Below are 19,072 nucleotides of genomic sequence, written 5' to 3' on the forward strand. Positions count from 1 at the left end.
GTCTTCAGTTCATCTGTTCCCGAACAAAAACAAAAGTGAAGCAAGATGGAGCTGAAGAAGCTCTTCAAAGTCATACAGCATGAACGGTAGTTATATAAAAACAAGAGTTGTAGCTTTACTTTATGTTACTCTGACTCTCTTTAACGGAGAAGTCTGGTAGTCTGGTCATATTCCATGTTTTTTATTATTGACAAATCCCATTAAAAGACTAAACAGGTAAAAAAAGTAAAAAAGTATACAGTTTTTGTGAACTGTCTTAAGATTTAGGTCTTCAGTATGCATCAGTGGACTTGGGGCTGAGTGCCAAAAGCTGGGGAAGTTGGACAAAGGCATTGTTAGTCTTGTTGACAATAGCAGAATTGAATAAAATCAGCCTTATTAAGTACAGGTCATGACAAAAGTACATCATTAAGTCACACTGGGTGACACTCATGACACTCCTCTGCTAGGAGGCCTTGGGGTAAAAAGGAGCTGCTGGGCCCCTATTAGCCCCCTTACCTCCAACTCCCTGCACTGTGTACTATCTGGACCCAGAAAGACTGTTTGTTAGTTTGATTAAACTAATTATTGATTTAATAATATGCAATATCTTTGCAACAGGCCCTCTGTTTGCTGCTCTGTTTTTCCTGTCCACAGTGGCTGGACATGAGGACCTGATGTGCATTATGTATAAAAGCAGCCAGTTCAGCTGAGATCTCCTCTTCCCAGTCACATTTTTAGCTTTTTAGCTTTTGTGGCTTTAACTTCTGTAGTGCAAAACCCATGATGCTTACTCTCACTCATCCACTCCCATCACAACTGATATTACAGATTCCATCAATCCATTTGTTTGCATTCGTTCCGATTAATTTGGTGTAAATATATTCACTTCATACCTGTGTGTCTCCAGTTTTTGCCACAGTCTGAGAGCTACTGATCACACAGACACAAGAGTATTATCTTCTCATCTAACTCCTGGCCAGAAAGCAAATGAGCAAATTTCCCAAAATGTCAAACTATCCCCTATAGCATTTGGAGCACTTACTTGTGGGTCATGGATTGAAAATGTTTAAGAAACTGTTGCTGTTTTCTGAATTAATATTTCCCCGTTAGAAGTTAAGCAAGTATGTTTCACATCTGTGCATTGTGTGTGTACCCCGTTCTTGATGTTGGATTTTACATTTAAATCAATTCTAAAACAGATTTCTCTTCCAATATGATATGATATATCATATGATATCCTGGAGAAAAAGAAAACTTAATTTTTTTTTTTTTTTTTAAATCAATCCACTGACTATACTGTATTTCTGCCGGAGTGGTTAGTTATTAATTTGATTTGGTGGCATGGAAGTGGTAAGCATGAATCCTGTAAAACATATTTCAAATGTAATGCGTAATAATGTAATATGATCTGAAATAGGAAAAGACTACCACAAAGAATATGCACTAGGGCATTAAAAATAAAATAAAGAAAAAGATGACGCTTAAAAAGAAATAATATAAGGAAACATATTGTTTGCTTGAATCCTTCTCTCTGTAAACATCTTTATGACATGAATGGCAGCAGAAAGAAAGTTGAAATGAAGCTTTTTCTTTATTTCTCAACATGATGACAACAGCATATTAATAGGAAATCTTGTGACACACTTGGTCTTCAACATATTTATGGTATCAATAACCAAATATGAATAAGCTCTGCATGGAGAAGCACTTTGGGCCTATGAGATCCTGTCATATTTGTTTTTGAGATTTATTCAATTCACTGCTGGCAAGAAACAAGGTTCCCAAGACATCTCACTGAAATAAAACCACTCTGTTTCACTCTCTCTCACTCCCTCTCAAACACTCTGATTTCTCTCTTTCACTTCCCAAAAAAGCATAAATGCGTTTCAGTATGTTTCATCCTGATATTATGTTTTTGTTCTGTGTTCATCCTCAGTCAGTAAATGGTGAAATGTTATATCTTACCAGCCAAAGTCTTGAGCAATTCAGAGGGTCTCCAGAGTTGCTGGAGCCTGGTCGTGACATGATTTCATAAGAGTAATATGGAACAGTTTCATAAAATTTATGACCTGGCTGAGATTAATCACCAACCAGCTGAAACAAATAACAGGCTCAAGTCTGATAAAGCAATGGGTACTACAGTGTTCTGTTGGTCTTGGGTGTTTTTCAGCTTTGTGTATGGGATTACACAACCCCGGTAATTGTCTCTTTGAGATAGATTGTGTAAAAAAAAAATGTAAAAAAGCTTGTTCCATTAAAGAAACAGTATGTGAAATATGTTTGTGTTGAATTGAACCAAGTGCCATTTGCATCAATACTATTCCATTTTCTTAATAATTTCTTAAAATTTATGACCATCACAACCTTGTATATAAATAAAAGATATACAATCCTGCCACATCAAGGCTAAGATATGATTAAAACACAGATAAGTAATGTCAAACTCTTGTTCCCTCGATCCTCTTTTGGCAGCAAAGATGAGAAGTGAGTTAGATGTATCAAATTCCCACCGTCCGAGCCGTTCACATCCTCTCTGCTGACATTAGCAACCCTAAGGGCTCAGTTGCCAAGCGGGTCACAATGTGCTTCAAATCACTCCCAGACGCCTCTTTCTCACAGACGCAGATGAAAAACAGAGGAGACCCCATTGACTTCCCGGAGAAACCAATATTAGTATGTTGGTGAAAAAAACATCTTTGTTCCTTACACTGGAGATGGAAATTGATTTATTGTTATAGGCAGCAGCACTAACATGAGGTTAACATGTCAAATCAATGACAACAAACACATACCAATTCCATTTTCTACAGATTATTATATATATATGTATATATATATGTTTGATGACTAGTGGTAAAATAATACTGTACAGATATCACTTGGTCTTCTGTACACAAGTGTGCAAAACACCCCAACTAAAGAAGTGCAAGTAATTATACGCACAGCACACACACACACACACACACACACACACACACACACACACACATACACACACACCCTAACACATACACACACACATGCTAAGACACATTCAAACACACACAGGTTTACATGTATTCACATATCAAACAGTATAAGGCAGTATAGTTATTTGGTGGCTGAATATGATTTCCACATAAAAAGAATACTTAAAATAATTTTGACAAATACATGTAGTTACTTTCTTGCCCAGAGGTAGTTGAGAAGATTGATATCACTCTCATTTCTATAAGTTAAAGCTATAGCCAGCAGCCAGTTAGCTTAGCTTGCTTTAGCTCACCCAGGAAGTCGCTGCGCCCAGCCAAGAATTAGTCCAGTACGTAATCCCCCGTAAATAGTGATAGGCAAGTTACTTTAAAATGTAATCGATTACTCATTACATAGTACTACATGGAAACGTAATTACATTATTTCGCTGACAAAAATGTGAAATACTCAGCTGTTAGCTTTGTCAAAAGTGTCTTTAAATGAATCCCAGGCCTACACACCCACACGTCTCATATGCTGTACTCGTACTTGTAGAAATTACCACAAACTGTGGTCAGTGGTCAGTCTCGCCCTCACGGTGAAGTTGCGGGGTTCACGCACCCTTCAGCTCTTAAAAAAACCTAGTTTACCACTGGCTAATGTTAGCAGGCCAGCCAAGAAGGCACAACACTTACAGTAAATGAAACAAATTTGAAGTTACCGGAAGTCGCATTTCTCCTCTTTTGGTAGAACCCTCCATGCATCTCCAGCCCCTGCACCAGGCTAACACATCCCAGACCACTGAAGGGAGACCAACCGGATCAATCCTCATCCATTAAACTCAGACAGCAAACAAATTGACCTTGAAATGTCAAAGTCACAAAGCATTACTAAGATTAGTCACTGTAATGTAAGTGCTGAATTTCAAAACTTTTTACACTGAGGTTTTTTTATGGAAACAATAAACGAGATACAACACGGAGGCTCAATTTGTTACCTTTTGGACAGAGCCGGGCCGGAAGTTTCCCTCCGTTATCAGTCTTTATGCTAAGCTAAGCTAACTGGCTGCTGTCGTTAGCACAGACACGAGAGTGGTGTCTTCTCATTTAGCACTTGGCAAAAAAGCTACTAATCGTATTTTCCAAAAAGTCAAACTATTCCTTTAACATTAGGAGTGTTTACCACCACCATATAAACTCCATTACCTCTGTTATTACACAGGTAATGTAGTCTGAGTAAAATACTTTTATTACTGCAATGTAACACTTTATAAAAGTGGACACAATACATATATATTCCATTGGTTATACATGCATAAGTATTGTTGATTATGTGTAGTAGAATTCACAGTGTTGTAGAAAAAAGCTCATTCCTGTCCAATTTTGATGAATGGTGTCATACCACACCTGTCATAATGCATTACTTCATATTTATCATTTGCTTGACTTGAGCTATTAAAAATACAGAGTTGTACCTTATCTGCTCTAAAACCTACAATCCTGTACTTGATTTTGTGCCAGTGTATTTTGGCATATTCTGACACTGGACATGATTCCAACGAATCCTCCAACCTGAAAACAATCATTTGGGTAGTTTGTCCCTGCCCTCTGATACGACCCATAAGAGGGTCTCCTGAAACAACGTCCCTACAACAGCAAGCTTGATGGAGCTTCATCTTCACGGTCACAATAATAAACATGCAGTTAAGCTTATGGATCGATCAAGGTCTGGTTAGGTTTAGGCACAAAAATGACTCGGTTAGATTTAGGAAAGGATCATGGTTTGGCTTAGAATAAGTATTTCCTTATGGTTAGAGGACCTTTGTCCTCATGGTTACAATGATAAACACGTCGGGTTAAGGTTGCAGAACGACCATGGATAAAAGAAACAACACTGACTGATTGGTTCCACACGGGAAACGAACAGTGGACTCCCGTGTCAACGTCCTGTGTTTTGTGGCTCCATCCATCCAAAAATTTACATAAAAACTAAAATCTATAGACACCATTCAGCTCCATCCTGGTAAAGAACCATTCTCCTCCCCATCCTGCACGCCCCTTCTTCTCTCAGGGTCCAGCGTCACTGTCCGCGGGGGTGGGAATGCAAGAAGTTTGTCCTAGTCTAGCCCACTGAGAGGCTCAGGCAACCTCAGAGCATTGTACATAATATCCACTGTTTGTTCCTTTTAACTCCAGTTCCTAATGCATCCCTGACAGGCTCATATGTTGCGTCAGTGGTCCTTAGGATGTGAATTTATTGTCTGAAAAAGTACTTTTTGATGTACTGTATATATAAGCTTGCTGGGGATATTGAAAACACTGAAAATAGTCCTCAGGTGAGCGGTCAGTTGCTGTCTTTCCTGATGCTGCGGTCAGTGTAAAGGTTGTTGGGCTCGGGGCTTTTACATTGGATACTGGTACCATTCATGGGTCCGATGCTGCTCAGTTGGTTGTCAGAGTAGCACCAGCAGCACAAACATGACTTGAAAAACATGTGAAGAGAAAAAAAAGAAGGATAATTTTAAAGGAAAAGCTAAACATTTTGGGAAATAACCTTATTTTCCTTTCTCATTGGGAGTTAGATGAGAAGACGAATACCATTCGCAAATCTTTCTGTTAAATATGAAGCTGGAACGAAGACTAAAAGCAGGGAGAAACAGCTAGTCTGGCTGCGTCCAAAGGTAAAAGATCAACCTTCCAGCATCTCTAACACTGACAAATTACCAGACAGATATGCGAATGGTATCAATGTTTTCATCTAACTTTGTACAAGAAAGCAAAGAAGTGACTTCCAAAAATATCACACTGTTCTTTTAACATAGCAGTTTTTATCAATAGATTTTTCCACATGTGCCGCTATGCCCTCTTTTGCTCCCCCACCTCCCTCCCACGCCCCTTTTAACGTATAGACTTGAGACATGGTTTATATCCTGCCCAGGTCCCTTTGACAAATATCTGCAGTGTGTGACCACTGCCGACAAAGTGAATACGTACATAAATCACCGGGCTGCTTTTACATGTTGCTCATGGAACGGCATCACAGCCTCTGAGTCATGGACAAAGGCCTGAGTTCACTGTTCGCTTTACTGGCCAGACTAAATCAGAAGGCTTATTAAGTGTGTGATAAAAAGTAATCTTGTGAGTGTGTTACATGCATTCATATCCATCTGTTGTGGGGAAGCACTATACCTTAAAGCAGTTTTTGAACTTCTTGCTGACGAAGTAGAGGATAATGGGGTTTATGCAGGAGTTGACTGTTGCAAGGTTGATACCAACGTAATCCATGACCAACAGGAAACTGAAAATAGAAAATAAAACAAAGGTTGGTTATTATTATTATTATTATTACTATCATTATTATTATAGAGATCCACAGAGGCCTTTTTGGATGCTATTTCAATAGCATTTAGAGGTAAATATTTCTGGCCCAATCAGCCTTGTTTCTGTCAACTTTTCGAAAATAAGAAATAAAAACTTATATTCATTTTGACCAGCATAGATTTTCTATAGAAGTATTAATTACGGGATTGGGAACCGAGGGGTACAATCATTTTTTTAAACAGGTGAGATCCCGAACTGATATAAAACACATCAAAATCACAGAACAACAATGTCATGTCGTGTACATTTGCATACTCTGTTGCCAATAGACCTTTAAGTAGCTCTTGTGTAAGTGGGTTGTTCTACCAGTAAGTCACCTGAGCAGCTCACAGCGCCTCCTGTCCTTCTCGAAGTAAACCATCTTCTTAAGGATCCTGCCGAGGTGCAGTGGGAACCAGCAGAGGGCAAAAATGAGGACAAGGCAGAAGACGGCTTTGGCTACCTCCCTCCTCTGCAGAGAGAAACACAAGATTAGAGCAGAGATAATGAAGTTTGTGTAATGGAAGGTTAGAAGCTTATCAAATAAACACTGCGGACTAAGCCGATTCTAATTCATTTTACAAATCGCACACATCACAAATGCTTATGCGCTTTTAGTGGACTAAAAACTTGACACAATGTACATTTATCAGAGCTAGGAGCTTATCATTTAGAAGTATTGTCCAACCTGTTTGAGGTGCTCACTGAGAGCTATCCGAAGGCTGCCGTTCCTGTGGTTGAGCATCTCGCTGGTCATCAGAGTATAAAAGACACCAGTGCAGGCCAGTGGTACACAAAAGTAGAAGCCAAACAGCCACCAGTCCTTTGCATCCCTGTAGAACTACAGAGATGAGCACATGTGACAAAGTAAGTTATATTTAAACGGAAATAAATGCATAAATAACTGTGTGACCCAGTTCTTCCACGAAAAAAAGAAGAGTTGAGGTTTTTCAAGCCACAATTTTCCGCCCGCTCCAGTGATGTCCCCCACATACATCCTCTGAGAAGCCCAATCCCATTACTCTTCCATACAACTCCACCATCTGTTTGGCCCTGCTTTAGACTTCAATACTTCCTCTGACCTCATACAACTTTCCGTTGATTTTCTGTAATTGCCAATTTCCCACCAATGGCTCCTCTTGCATCCTCCATCTATCTGTGGAGGGATGATCTCTCTTTAAAATTCAGTGCGGATAACGTGGGCCTTTAAAGTACAACTAAGACATCATATGTGATATTGGAATGCAGAAGTAAAGCTTAAATGATCAGACTTGGCTAAGTAAGATCCTAGGATCTAGGCTTTCGTAACTGAACCTGACCCAGACCTAAATCACTACCAGGCTACCCCTGTACTCCAGTGCCATTGGAGTCTGCGTGAATGAATCACGTGTGTTCTGTGGTGAGTCTGAAAACCAACTGGTTTTAATTGCATGGTGTATAATGAGGTCAGCTGGCTTTTTGTGGTTCTGAAAAATATGGTACGTATGCTCTTTAAAAACACCACAATTTAAAAATCCCATGTATTATGTAACTTGCATGAAAAGCAAAAACTAAAATTTTCCAGATCGACTCCAAACCTTTGCCATATGTGCTTAGAACCAACAAAGCAAAATTTGGTAAGAAAATCTAGGGGGGAAAAAATACTGTATTTCATTGCTGTCAAATTAAGCTGTTAAGAGCGATGTGTTTCTAAGACCTCAGCGTTGTATTGCTGATATTTAAGAGAGAGTAGTCCAGTTTGGGGCATATGGAATACATATGCACATGTGGCTCAGCTTGAGGCCTCAGATTTCAGGCCTCAGTAATTGCACTCGGCCTGCTATCAATTATGTGCTCCAAGGATGTTAAAAAGGCCACAGTCACTGAGAGACGGAGTAAATAGAAGTTCGTTCAAAATCTTTTTAGTGTCAAATTCTCATCTCCTGGCATTAAAGGCGAATTTGGTTGGAGTGGCACATTCCTGGCACATATCACTTGGGTGTATTCCTATTTTTCTCATGTTTTTTTATTATTTATGGCCCAAGCATGAAATATTTCAAGTGACTGACCTCACTGTCATATGGATGCTCTAGAAATATATGCCCCTATAACTAAAAAAGCACAATCAACGTGCCAGCTGGCCATTAATAACACTCATTAACTCCGATCAAACAACACACGCTTTTAAGATGATGGTAATAGTAAGCTGAACTTGTACTTTCACTTTCACAAGTAGTCCTCAAGCAGGTGGGTTTCCTATCTCATTAGGCCAGTAATGTTTTGTCTCTTTATTACAAGATTCAGCAACTCCTCCGTACGTGTACTTTGACACCATGTACTATACAGCACATCCTGGCCTGAATACAAGCAAAACAATGGAGCACAAAAGCAGTAACAGAAACTGCAATTTCTCTTATCCAAAAAATGATAAGGAAAGGATGATAGCGTACCATCATGAAGTCACTTTTGGGTTCAAGCATGCAGGTGCGCAAGGTTACATTCCTGTAGTTGAAGGTGACGATGTTGAAGCCAACAGCCTCTGGTACTGCCAGAATGAGTGACAGCACCCAAATAGACACGATTTCGATGACTGTGAACAGAGGAATGCCCACCCCCTGCACTCTGCTCCAGGACGCCACGGCCCTGTACCTGTGACACAGGAGGATACAAAATCAACATCCAGTGTGTCGCAGTGTGAATACATAACAGAAAGGTGGAACATATTAAATTGAATGAAATGAATGTGATTGGAGGATGGTGAGTTAATGCAGGGAGCATTATTATACTGTACAACACTCCAGGGAGACAAATAAGAAAATTGAAATTTGAAGGTATAAAATACAACATATTATTAACATGATATGAATTCGACATGCAGGTCTACAGCATTTCAGCTGCCGACATTAAATAGAAATCAGTAGAGTCATCATTTTCTTTGTCTCTCTTGACTGACAAAGCTAACAACATTTTCCATATGCATGGCAGCACACCAAACACAACAAACTGCTCCGTCAGCAAAGAATATCAAAATGTTAAGAATTAATGAAGAGAGATGATCAATTGTTTATTTTAAATATCTAATATTTATATTTTTGTGAAGCCTCCAAACAGACTGGCCCATGTTGGCAGAGAGGTCTGTCTGTTGGCTTGTGTTTCCCACGCACTGAATACTTGTTTGCTTGTTTGTTTCATTAAAGGAAACCACTTGTCGAAATGTTTTAGTAAAATCCTGCATCAAGATTTTATGGCAAAAACAATATATTTTTCATGACACATTTGAATTTCTCTGTTGAACAACATGACGGCATTTATATTTTACCAAGTGGCAATGTATCCACCTTTTTCTCTTCCTCCAACATTGAAAAGATACAAAAGACACTCCAGTACTTTCATAAGATCTGCTCAACATCTGCTCTTGAACACAGCTGTACAGCACTGCAGCCTGCCTTTTTCTCTTAATAGAGGTCATTAAATATATCTGCCTAGTTGAACCTTGAAGACTGTTCAGAGTATACAGAGTATAACTAAAGCTGTGTCTAGTGCATAAAGTGAGATGACACTGAGCTTCAGCACTACGCGATCTTTATTTATTCATTGGGGGAATTTCTATTAAGATGCTATTAAAAAATAAGTTGTCAGTTTTTAATATTAACATCATATATAGAGTGTGCAGTGCCCATGTCATACACTTAATGGTGTGTAAAAAATAGTTCCAATAAACAAGTAAAGAACATCTTCCAAAAAAAACAAAAACAAAAAAAACAACAGCCATCACACAAGATTTGAACACTGAGGCAACAAATAAATGAGCATAAAGATAGAAAACTCAATTGGTATTAACCGTAGGAGTTTCCTGAAAGTGATTATCTCAGTCTTCCTGTCATCACACTGGAATCAAATCAGAATGTTTGTATATTTGTGTATAAATAAGAGAAATAATTTGTTACAAATTGATCTAAAGCAAATTGTTTCTTGTGCTGAGTAAAAGAATATGACGAATTGGCAAGGCTAGTTGGCCAAATCAGATTTGTTTAATTTCCTTTCCAATGATTTGACTGCCTCCTGTAGTGTAATCATATCCGCTTTTTCAATGATGGAAAAAAAAAAAAATGCAAACATGCTGGCTTTGAGAAACAGAAACAATGTCCAGGAAGTTATGGAGAATGAATTAATTACCTAAAACATACTTGAAAATACAAGATTTAATTAAACACCACAGCACAAACATGTGCAAAAAAAACATTAGAATATTCTTGGTTAACTTTTTTAGAATACACAGACTTGCTTAATAAATTATGCTGGCTCATCAAACCCCAGCTTCATTTGTTAAAGGTCTTGATGTGACTTAATAAAGCAGCGTGGAGTAAGACGGCACTGACCTGTCCACGCTGAGGGCGCACAGGTTGAGAACAGTGATGCCCACGGAGGCTTTCTGCAGGAAGGGCACCAGCTTACACAGATACAGGCCGAAGACATTGTCAGTGAAAGGCCATTGGGATGTCAGCAGCTGGTGGAAAAAAGACATCTTTTTCACATCAACACAAATCTCAAAAAAAAAAAATCTATTTAGTTGTCCATCATTAATCACATCATGCACTTTAACATCGTGTTTCATTAAATCACTGTTTGGGTTAGTTGATGGATCAGTACAAAGTAAATGATTTTAAATTAAGTAAGAAGTCTTTACAGGTCTTCAGGGAGTTGACTATTAATCTCAGTTTTGTTACTGAGTTCATGTTGACCATCATTAAGATCTATGTAAGGCAATGTTACCGCAGATCGAGGCACATCAAAGACCTCTCAACGTCATCTTAACGTCACCGAGAGTTGAGCCCGACAAGTCCCATATGGAGCTCATCAACTGATAAAACTTTTCCTGCAAACATAAGACCTCTCAAAGCTTGCAACGAAACTTTAATAGTTAAGTTACTATGGTGTCACTAGTATCTAAGAGCCACCCCTTCTGATATTACTTCCTCTGGTAAAATAAGCCAAGGCCATGTGAGTGGAGGTATTTGTTTTGCCATCCGAGTGGTCCTGGCAGTTTTCCTTCAATGGACACAACCTGCGTCGAACACGTTTCTCTAAGCCGTACCCAGCAGAAGAACTTCAAGGTGCTTCCTGGCCCTCTTATGTTTCTTTGTGCAGTTTGTTTCCCAGGAGCCCAGAAGAGGAGCCCACATTTTGTTTTTAGAGTATAAGTAGCTGATTATTTTTGGAAACGCTGTCATCGCCCTGAGGAAGTGAACAGGGGGCTTCAGTAGGGTTTCAGCATTGTAGACGTGGCTCTTTCCTTGTTTGTGCATAAACTGTTCCCCCAGTAAGATTTTTTGTTTCCTCTTTGCACATGTGTTGCTCTGACTACAAAGTCACTGTGCCCTCAAAGTCCAAAGTTAATTTTAACCAGGTGGCTTTCTCACTGTTCTGTTGTGAAATGGCTCTATAATGCACTCAAAAACCCATCACCCACTTGAGCTATCAGTATTGATTATTATTATTATAAAGAAAGACACTGTTTACTGGTATAAATCAACCCATGACATGAACCCTGAGAATAATGCATAATCATTAAATAGTCCATATTTTAAAGGCACAATCCGTAGTCCAAAACAAAAACTAAACAAAAGAGTTGCGCTGTCAACAAAAATCAATTCACAAAATTGAAAACAGCCATCGCTCGGCTTGATTGACAGGTCTAAATACACTGATATTCATTAGACATCTACATCATTTGGCAAAAGTTTCCTGATTCGGTTTCGAGACTGTTCATAAACACAGGATTAAAAGTAGACTGGCACTCAGCAGAGTGCATACCTCCGTCGAGGCAGAAAATGCCCTATCTCGCAATGTTAAGGAAAGGGGTAAAAAATTCCCGGATCTGCCCCATTTCACTGGATCGGCACCAAAATGTAATTGGCTCTTCCCTGGTCCATTCCCCATCCCTCTCCAAAGTTTGGTGAAAATTGGTTCAGTACTTCTTGCATAATCCTGCTGACAAATAAACCACCCAGCAAACCAACAAACAAACCAAGAAACAGACACGGGAGAAAAATTAAACTCCTTGGTGGAGGTAATAATTAAACTATTAAGTACATACGAATTAATTACAGTATAAGTCTAACTCTTCCATTATGTACGTGCATACCTTCCCTTTATTGGGTTGAAAAAATTATGGATGTGGCTTTAAAAAAACAACTGAGTCAAAAACTCCTCACATGATTTATCACTTGAGTAGCACCGAGTATTTTTTGACGGTAAAGCCTCTAGATAAGGTTCAGTGGTGTCCTAAGTCAGCACAGGGCCACTGGCATGTGTACGACAGCCTGATTCCTCTGTTTATTTAAGGCAGCTACATCCCTGCTCCTCTTCTCACTAATCTCTCCACACGAAGAAGATAACGGCGTCTGGCTGATTAAACTTTCCCATCTATTTGCACACTCACTTACACCCCCCTTCCCCCTTTTCCCGTCTGTAATATTCCACTTTAACTCTGCGTATCAACTTCATTGTTGCTGCATTTCATCATATCAACACAGAGACCTGTCACTCAGCAGCACAGTTATGAAAACAAGGTTAAGACTTCAATTAAACACATACAAAGATGGTGAAAACTGTACCTTGTATACAGTGATGGGTATATCAACGATAATGTAGATAAGGTCACCCAGTGCCAGGCTGGAAATCAGGGCATTTGGCCCATTCCTCATGCACTTATTCCGGTATATAATCCTCAGCAGGGTGGCGTTGCCGACCAGGCCGACCACAAACACGAAAATGGAAATTGTGGTGTTGATGTACTTAAAATATTCATTAATATAAGTATTTTGGGAGCACATTGGAAGTTGTACTGGCCTCTTTACAACAGTTTCATTTTCAGAGCCAGATCCTGCAGCCTGTGCATCAGCCCCTTGGGCCCCCAGGTGGAGGCCGGGCCCCATGCTTGGACTGCTGGTGCTGTAGAAAAATGGATACTGGCTCGTGGAGTGGATGAGAAAGCCTGGGTCCTTCTCCGCTTCAGCTCTGTTTATCTGGCACATTCCTCTGGCTGCCATACAGGCCATTAGCACCAACATATGCACAGCTGGGGTGCCCATTATGAAGCACATTCAGTGATTTGATTTCACTGATTGAAATACTGTCCCAAGATATCACTGGTGAGAAAAGGAAAAAAAAGTAACAAGAGGAAGATTTGGTTATTTTTCAGACAACACACACAAAAAAATCCTGCAACTTCAACCGCTAACTCTGCATTTGGCTCCGCTTAAATCCAACCAAAGTGGAATATTATATGTCAGTTACAAGAAAGATTGACAGCATTACTGTCCCTTTCAGATGCTATGAGGAAGTTTACAACTTCTTCAGGACTTCAAAAAGGATTTTACCAAGGTGGCACAGATGGGAGATGCCAAGACTAGTTACAGTCAGACGGTAAGGATGAGGCATCAGCCGAGCGCATTGGGCAACTCTTTTGCTCTCACTCATTCCTGGAAGAAGGAGCACTCGTTTATGTCTTTGTGTTAATAATATTGCAGCTAAACACCAAGGCTTTACGTCTGCTTCTGCTCTTTTGACAATGGGTCCCGTCTGTGGGTTTGCAACTGGCTGATTTCCTCAGTTTTGTATTCTCCCTCTAATTTAGAAAGGTTTTAAACATGTGGTTACAAAACAAGGGCTTTTTTCTAAATATGCAAGAAGTGCTGCAGGGCTGATTTCCCAGTAAAATGTGCAATGCAAGCATAAAGGTTAAAACAAAAATCCGATGAAGACTATACAAAAAACTAAATACACACTTATACCTTGGATTCCCTCTGAATCCTTTGGTTGTCTACTTAGTTTACTCTTATGAATATATAGATATCTTCACCTTTACTGCCTCTTAACAGGAAAAACAGCAAACTTCTGGACAAAATCAGAGTAACTCGTTCCACAAAACTCCTGGTAAAGAGCAAATAAAGTTTCAAACTGTCAGATCGATAGTGAAGCCCTTTTCATCATGTCACCGTACAGGCAACTCTGATAGCCCAGAGTTCTTCCTGTTCAAAGTCCCAGCTGTCACCAAGTACACAAAGAACTATTTAGCAGCCAGCCCTTCAAGTAGCATCACAGTTTAGCATCAGCATGACACTGCTGGGATCCGTGACAGCACGCAAACTGATCTATCCATAAATAATAAATACGTTTGGTTTTCACCTACCGCTTCTAAAATGTCTGCCTGGCCCCCTTGGAAACTGTCAGGCAAACTTTCGGCTGAAGCCCCCAGACATCTGTATCACATCACATGAGTAATTAACGCACTATCAAAGCCGCACCGTATCCCACTTGGTTTGAGCAATGCACCCGTCTGCTCTGAGATGCCTTCGCATTATGGCTCAGAGTTTCCTGTTGAGAGTTTGCAGTATGTCTGAGTGTGCGTGCTCAAGTGTGTGTGCTTGTGTGTGTGTGTGTAGTTGTGTGCATCTCTGCATGTCTGTGTGTGTGTGTGTACGTGTGTGTGTGTGTGTGTGTGTGTGTGTGTGTCAGAGCACCAGTGAGACACTTTGACTGGGTGGGATAGTAAATCTCCACCTCCCTTTGGTAACAGACTGGGCCCCCCTTTGGAAACATCACCCCCCCTCTCTCCTCTCTCTCAGAGGCACCGCCTGCTGACAGTCATCTCCAAGGCACAGCAGCAGACACAGGCACACTCACATAAATACACACACACACACGCACGTACACACACACACACACACACACACACACACACACACACACACACACACACAGGGGCAGGGGCAGGGGCATCTGGGATCCCAACGCCCCTCCAATCTGCCCCTTTCCTTAAAGCCCTCCCACCTTCTTCTTAAGTCTCTCTCTGGCACACATTATGTCTTGTATACATTACATGCAACTGTTTCCTCACACGAAAGGCAGCAGAGATTAGATCGGAAGGAGGAAGGCGTGAGGCAGTCAGTGTCCATGTTGTGATGTTATGTCTCTTTCATTAGGGAGGGGGAAACTGAGACGGGAAATGGGAGCTAACCATCAGCCAGTCTTTCCTTTTACAGACTAACCAATGTGTGGGTGGCTGAACTACATCACACTTTCTTGCTTCAGATTCAGTGTTGTAATAAACCTTATACATCTGCAGTAAAAGGTGAACAATCACTGTGTGGTTAATAATAAGTTGGGGAATATATGGCTAAGTCTACATGAGCATTCCTTGTAATTACCAGTTATACAATATGATTAAAAAAATATGAAAACCTGGAAATTCCAATACATTTCCTGATGTTTCCTGCAAAAAGAAAGCAAACTTAAAAAACACAACACATCCCTAACAGAAAGTGCTCCGTGAGATGACTACATGCCTGAATGAGGAAGGAGGACAGGTCAATGTCAAGAGAGAAGAGTGCCTCTACATCAGTGTCCATTATGGATTCCAAAATGGACCATTTATAATGATGTGCGCTAAGAGCAGGAAGAGGGCTATCGAAGTCACCACAGCCTGTCTTTCCCACTGCCAAAGAGCTGACACAGCAACTGCTTAACGGGGGAAATCCACTCAATTAAAAAAAAAAAAAATTCAGACTCTATTCCTGCTATGCCTGGCAGAATTCAGTGCATATAAAACGATCAATTCTCTTCTGAATGCATCAAACACACAATAGATAAATAAACCTCCTCCAGTGAAATTAAGGTAGAACTAGAAGATGTATGGACTTCTACAGGCACCCTAAACACCATTTTTCCTGTTGGGTACGCTGGTGTTACTTACCTTATCTTCGGTCAGTACTTCTCCTGTTTCTGGACATTGAGTATATTTTTAAGTGTTGGCTTTGGGAAGTACAAAAATTAATGTACAGAGATGTAATGATGTCAACCAATGTTATTTCTTTGTTCATGAGAATATAATAGTATCCATATTACAATAATGCAAATACATATCATTAGTAATGAGTAGATTTATGTACAAGACGCTGCAAAAATCAGATGTTGTTGATATTATTGATCACATAGATAGTATATGATGAATACGATGAAGAAAGAGAAATGTGGGTAAAGGTTAGAACATGCAAAACAATAATTACATAAACCAGTAAAAATGACTTTTCCATTTTGCTGTGGGTTACAAAATTTGACGAAAGAATTTAAAAAATGTCTACATCTGTGTATAACATGCATCGAATACATATACACTTTATCAATACATCATAATTGCCCATAAAACAGTGCCATGCCTAGTGATTTTATTTAAACTTTGAGTGAAACTTCTATGCTTCTCCCTAGAAAGTACAGGTTCAGTGTTTATGGTTCATTTGCAGGTACTTTTCCTACAGTCAAATGTGACTTAATTGGGTAATGCCAATATTTACAGCCATTTAAAATTAAAAGGATCATGTTTTCTTTAATTGTAGTCATGAATATATCATGGCTTCTGAATTAGTTATGGTCAGCAGTGGCGAATATTTAATTTATTGGAACGTGATTTGCTGACGGCATCTGATTTTCTTACCCCTAGTTTTTTTTTTTTTTTCCAAAGTCCCTTGATTGTTGGCAGCTTCTATGACATTTTAACTTTTGAGGGGGTAGTAGAGCCTTTGTTAGTAAATCCATTAATATATAAATGATGAAACCTTTACCTGCTCCCAGTTGCTTTGGCTTTCATGTTGTTGTTGTGTTGTTGTTTGGATCGTAATCAGGTATTAATGCCATTCTGTCTGAACTCAAAGATGGCAGGCTGCCTGGTAATTCATATGCTTGTTCTCTGATGGCATCTGTCGAAGTGTGCTCTCTGCATATTGGTACATACCCTATGGGAAATTTCAATCCAGCCCCAGACTGAGTGGGATGTAAGCAATTTCTTAACTGGGACACTTGCGCAAAAACAGAAAGAACAGAGAGGAAAAGATACAGGGAGAAAGAAGAAGAGAGGGAGAGGGAGAGAGAAAATAAGTTTTAGGCCAATTCTACTGTGACAAACAGTGACAGAGTGAAGAGGGTTCAGTATACTGCCTGGCTTTATTAATTTGGGACATATGGCTCACACAAATAAAAAAGTTACAGCATGAGAGAAAAAGAAATGTGAACCATGATGGCAGAATTTTCATGATAGCCTGATTAGTGCCAGCACCTGACTTCATCTGAATTTAATCAATATAATTTTAACAGACTACTTGAAGTAGAAGGAGGGAAACTTTGTCAAAGCAGTGGTGATGATATCCGATGGAAAGAGCCTGTGGAGAAGTCGGTGTTCTTAAGAAGAATACAGTTGTTGTAAAGTTCCGGCAACTTTCTTTGGTATGGCCTCAAGCTATCTGAAGGTGTGTGCTTAATTGTAACTGACAGAAGATGTTATTTTTCTACAAGTTTAGGATTTGGGATACATTTTGAATAAGTTTGGGATAAATCTGCAGAAACAGCTAATTTGGGGCTCTTGGAGCTCTGGGTTGATTATCTTTGGAACTGTTTTCCTCAAGAGCGTATGTTATAAAATATAAAGCATGACAACAGTCAAATTGTTTGCAGTTATTATTCGTCCTGTCTTTTCTCATTTCATTAGAGATCTGTGTTTTGCTTGACTTAGATTGGCCATTATGAGTCTTTTGCAAGTTATTTCACTTGATCTCCCACCCTAGGAGCCAGAGTAACAGGAACAGCCTTGTTGATGTGCATCGTATTGATGTCAGAGCTCCTCTGTTTCGTATCAGAGAACTGCATTCAGACAGCACCTTACAATTCCCAAACTCAATCGCTTCCAGAGGATGACTCAGTCTTACCGGCATCTGCGCACCAAACTGAAATCAGGGAGGAGTTAAGGCTGTGGATATGGTGGGAATGCGACTGCCAATTTGAACATCATCATGTCGAATACAAGGAACATTTGTAAGAGATTACAGTAATGTGGTGCCTGTTCATGATTCTGCTCTGTGTAGTGTTGTTGTAACTGGCTAGCAGCATTAGCAAAATAGTTCCTATTGGGAAAACTAAAGAGGTTTTGGGAACTCCAGTGGTGGCTTTGCATGATGCAAACACAGAGGAGGAAAAATAAAAGTTTGGGCCACTACTGAGCCTGGAGGTTTGCTCACCAAATATTGATTAAATAGGTAAAAAAGGTGCGAGACAGAAATTTGCTAATAATGGTTGTCGGGATACAATGCCATCTAGAGTCTCTGGAGTCTCTTTGGGGCTACAATAACATTATTCGTAGGAGAGACAATTGTCAAGGAGCTTGTGCTTAAAGGCAAACAAACTGTAACTTGATGTAGCTATAGCCTCTCAGAACTTGATGTGAAATATCATATGTTTAGCTGTGATAAAACTTTGTGATGTCAGTACAATATGGCTCATATCAGTTGGACAGCCCACGCCAAACAACAGTTATTTCTAAACAGTTCCACATTTTTATCCACTTTCGCCAGATGTACCAAGTCAACCATGCATCGGCTTTTGCAGCCCAACCTTTATCTGCTCAGATTTTGCACTGCCGATAAAAGCTCAGATCTACTGTACTCAAACTAGAGGCCCACTGTATTTTCATGCACTGACACAATTACAGCATTTCATTTATAAGTAGTAGGCTCCTTTCTTAAAATGAATGTTAGCAGGTAATAATTTGCATATCCATTTAGTATTTTGCTGATGCACTGATAAATAAAAAATACATTCATTCAAGGATGGATTTGGCTTATGTAAAAATGCTGTAGTTTTATATAAACTTAATTCCTAGAAGAAATAGTATACAGTATTCAGGAAGGCAGGCTATAGTGCTCCTGTTAAAGGATTACTGTTAGATTTTGGGAAATATGGTTGTTCGGTTTTTT

At 39.6% G+C, this 19,072-nt stretch overlaps 1 protein-coding gene across 1 annotated transcript; it reads right to left on the reverse strand.

Annotated features, from left to right (window-relative positions):
- Positions 1-1,586: 1,586 nt before the first annotated feature.
- On the reverse strand, positions 1,587-14,739 carry ednraa (endothelin receptor type Aa). Its single transcript, XM_040145907.1, has 8 exons — positions 14,464-14,739; positions 12,887-13,420; positions 10,649-10,776; positions 8,720-8,918; positions 6,979-7,131; positions 6,629-6,762; positions 6,120-6,228; positions 1,587-5,412 (listed from the first exon to the last, which is right to left on the reverse strand). The coding sequence occupies exons 2-8, from the start codon at positions 13,373-13,375 to the stop codon at positions 5,275-5,277; spliced, it is 1,350 nt and encodes a 449-aa protein (XP_040001841.1). The 5' UTR covers positions 13,376-13,420; positions 14,464-14,739; the 3' UTR covers positions 1,587-5,274.
- Between the last annotated feature and the right edge of the window lie 4,333 nt (positions 14,740-19,072).

This window comes from Xiphias gladius, chromosome 15, assembly GCF_016859285.1.
Source record: "Xiphias gladius isolate SHS-SW01 ecotype Sanya breed wild chromosome 15, ASM1685928v1, whole genome shotgun sequence".
Taxonomy (NCBI): Eukaryota; Metazoa; Chordata; class Actinopteri; order Istiophoriformes; family Xiphiidae; genus Xiphias; species Xiphias gladius.

Coding starts and splice junctions, on each gene's coding strand:
- ednraa (XM_040145907.1), bottom strand. CDS start 13,375: ATGTGCTTCATAATGGGCACCCCAGCTGTGCATATGTTGGTGCTAATG. Junction 10,777..12,886: donor TACCCATCACTGTATACAAG/GTACAGTTTTCA, acceptor TTTTTCCACCAG/CTGCTGACATCCCAATGGCC. Junction 5,413..6,119: donor AGTTCAAAAACTGCTTTAAG/GTATAGTGCTTC, acceptor ATGTTTTTCAAG/TCATGTTTGTGCTGCTGGTG.